This window comes from Cherax quadricarinatus, chromosome 14, assembly GCF_038502225.1.
Source record: "Cherax quadricarinatus isolate ZL_2023a chromosome 14, ASM3850222v1, whole genome shotgun sequence".
NCBI classification, from domain to species: domain Eukaryota; kingdom Metazoa; phylum Arthropoda; class Malacostraca; order Decapoda; family Parastacidae; genus Cherax; species Cherax quadricarinatus.
The window spans coordinates 25,477,689-25,480,188 of NC_091305.1; the positions used below are offsets into that span (position 1 = coordinate 25,477,689).

The following is a 2,500-nucleotide window of genomic DNA, read 5'->3' on the forward strand; positions in this document are numbered from 1 at the left end:
CACCACCCGACCAACTCAAAGTAAGTCGGGCAGAAAGCACATAATGAAACGTGACTAATTTTTCTAAGTAAGATCATGTCCTCTGGATTAACACTTTTTTTTTTTTGTTAAATTCTTAACTGTCCGGAACGACCTTAGGACGACAGTAGTCGTAGATCTCTGCCAGATGTCGTCCTAATATTGACGTTAGGACACGTGACTGACGACTTCGGACGTGTCAGTTTTTCCGCTCAGCTTACTACTAATTCCAAAAAAAAATTATTGAAATTTTTATTCTATTCTTCCAATAAAAATCTTTATTGCAAGAAAATTATGTAGTGTTCTACTGTTTTAGAGAACTTATTAAAATAAATTTAGAACTGACGGTTCCGCAGTCGGTGCCAAAGAACAGAACTTTTATACAAGAACTTTGGAAAGAGACTCCATGTTGCTGGTGATGATCATGTTAAGTGCTAAACCCGTGTGGGTCATTCAGTACAGGACGTGGTGGAGGCTCGATTCTCCTTCTGCTGAGTGCGAGACAGATGCGATTCTTATCTGTACTCAGGATTTTAATCTGGTGGGTGGGGGGCTTAAAAAATCTTAGGACGCTGTAAAAAAATCAGTAAATCTTCTTTATAACATTTAATTTGTGGATTATATGTGAAATTTCTTGGTGTTTTTGTGGTCACTGGTCAATATAAGGGAGTGAAAATTGACCTTTAATTAAAAAAATGGAAAATATTTACCTCCGGGGAAGCTTCGTCCCCCTTAACCACTCAGGGGAAGAAATATTATAGATCGGAATATGTACCAGAAAATAGTGACAGCGAGGAGAGCAAAGAATTATCTTTGATCTTCAATTGAGGCAGAGAAGCAGGATGAAATTAGCATAGGAATATGTAACCAGAGGAGCGCGGAAGAATGAAAAAGTCACAGCTCCTTGGCTGGAACATTTCACCAATTGTGACTTGACAATGGTCAAGGACGGACCGAAACGTCGTTATGAGGTTCCACTCCTTATTTAGGGATATCAGTGAATTGTATCTAGGAAGTCACAGTACACTACCGGCAGGTACTCACGACTAAGCAACAAATTTAATCATTATTTCAGTGCTTTACACTATCGAAAATTTGACTGAAGACGTTTTTCCAACCAGTGGCTTTCTCGGTTCATTACATAGACTGTACACGGAAGACAGTAGAAGATTAGATAAATCAGTCACTCGGCCTTGACTGAGCACTTACCAAGACTAAGGGACTGATTACCTCATCTTACAAGGTCTTCTGTACTTAATCTCTGCACTGAGAGAACCGCTGATCGGCGAAACCTTCAAATAGATACCCAAGTGTTGCACACCAGTCTTATTTAACTAATTTAATATAAAGTGAAACGTTTCGGTCGATTCTGAACATCATTAAATGAGTAGAATATAGAGAGTGATTGAAGACATCAAAACATCAGATAGTTTCATTTCAATTTGTTGTTCAATCGGGACATCAGAAGGAAGATGATATTTAAAGATGATAAGAATGCACACACACACACACACACACACACACACACACACACACACACACACACACACACACACACACACACACACACACGCACACTCAGAAGCATCTCACATTAAAAATACTCTCTCTCTCATTCTCAAGAGCATTTCTTACACACATACATTAAAAGTACCTCACATAAAGTGCCTCAAAAACCCTTCAAGTATTCAGAGTTCTTCAGTTATTCAGTAATCCGTCATGCACACTAGATTTCTTCATTCACTCAAGAGTCTGTCACTCTCTCCATAGGCCTCCAGTCGACAACTGGAGTTGAGTGTTTGGAGATCCTAATTGGATGACTGACCCCAACACTGAAATACTGTGACACACACTGAGAACTTCTGCGTCACTATGACGAACTGTGAGACACTTTCACAAACTGAGAGACACTGTGACACACTCTGGTTCACTCTGACACACACTCACCTCACCGTCGTAAGTAGCGAAGGGGGCAGAGGAAGTGCCCAGGATGACTTTTTTTTGAAGCAGAGGAGAAATGCTTTTTTTGGGAGGAGACAGTTGAAAAAGCTTGTATGAGATAAACTTTGGAATATTTCTTAGTTGGTGTGTGTGTGTGTGTGTGTGTGTGTGTGTGTGTGTGTGTGTGTGTGTTTGTGTGTGTGTGTGTATTCGCCTAGTTGTACTCACCTAGTTGTGGTTGCCGGGGTTGAGTCACAGCTCCTGGCCCCGCCACCTTTTCACTGGCCGCTACTGGGTCAATCTTCCCGCTTCATGAGCTTTATCATACCTCTTCTTAAAGCTATGTATGGATCCTGCCTCCACTACATCGCTTCCCAAACTATTGAACTTCCTGACAACTCTGTGACTGAACAAATACTTCATAACATCCCCGTGATTCATCTGCGTCTTCAACTTCCAACTGTGACCCCTTGTTGCTGTGTCTCATCTCTGGAACATTCTGTCTCTGTCCACCTTGTCGATTCGTCTCACTACTTTATAT

The 2,500-nt window shown here is 41.0% G+C and overlaps 1 protein-coding gene across 6 annotated transcripts in view; it reads left to right on the forward strand.

Annotated features, from left to right (window-relative positions):
• The window catches only part of Ten-a (tenascin accessory), a 1,550,399-nt gene that overhangs the window by 1,070,474 nt on the left and 477,425 nt on the right, over positions 1-2,500 (forward strand). For all 6 annotated transcript variants that reach the window (XM_070084924.1, XM_070084928.1, XM_070084925.1 and 3 more), the window contains one exon: positions 1-20. This exon is cut by the window's left edge and continues 97 nt beyond it. In XM_070084924.1, coding sequence (XP_069941025.1) covers positions 1-20 — 20 coding nt within the window. The remainder of the gene's footprint in view (positions 21-2,500) is intronic.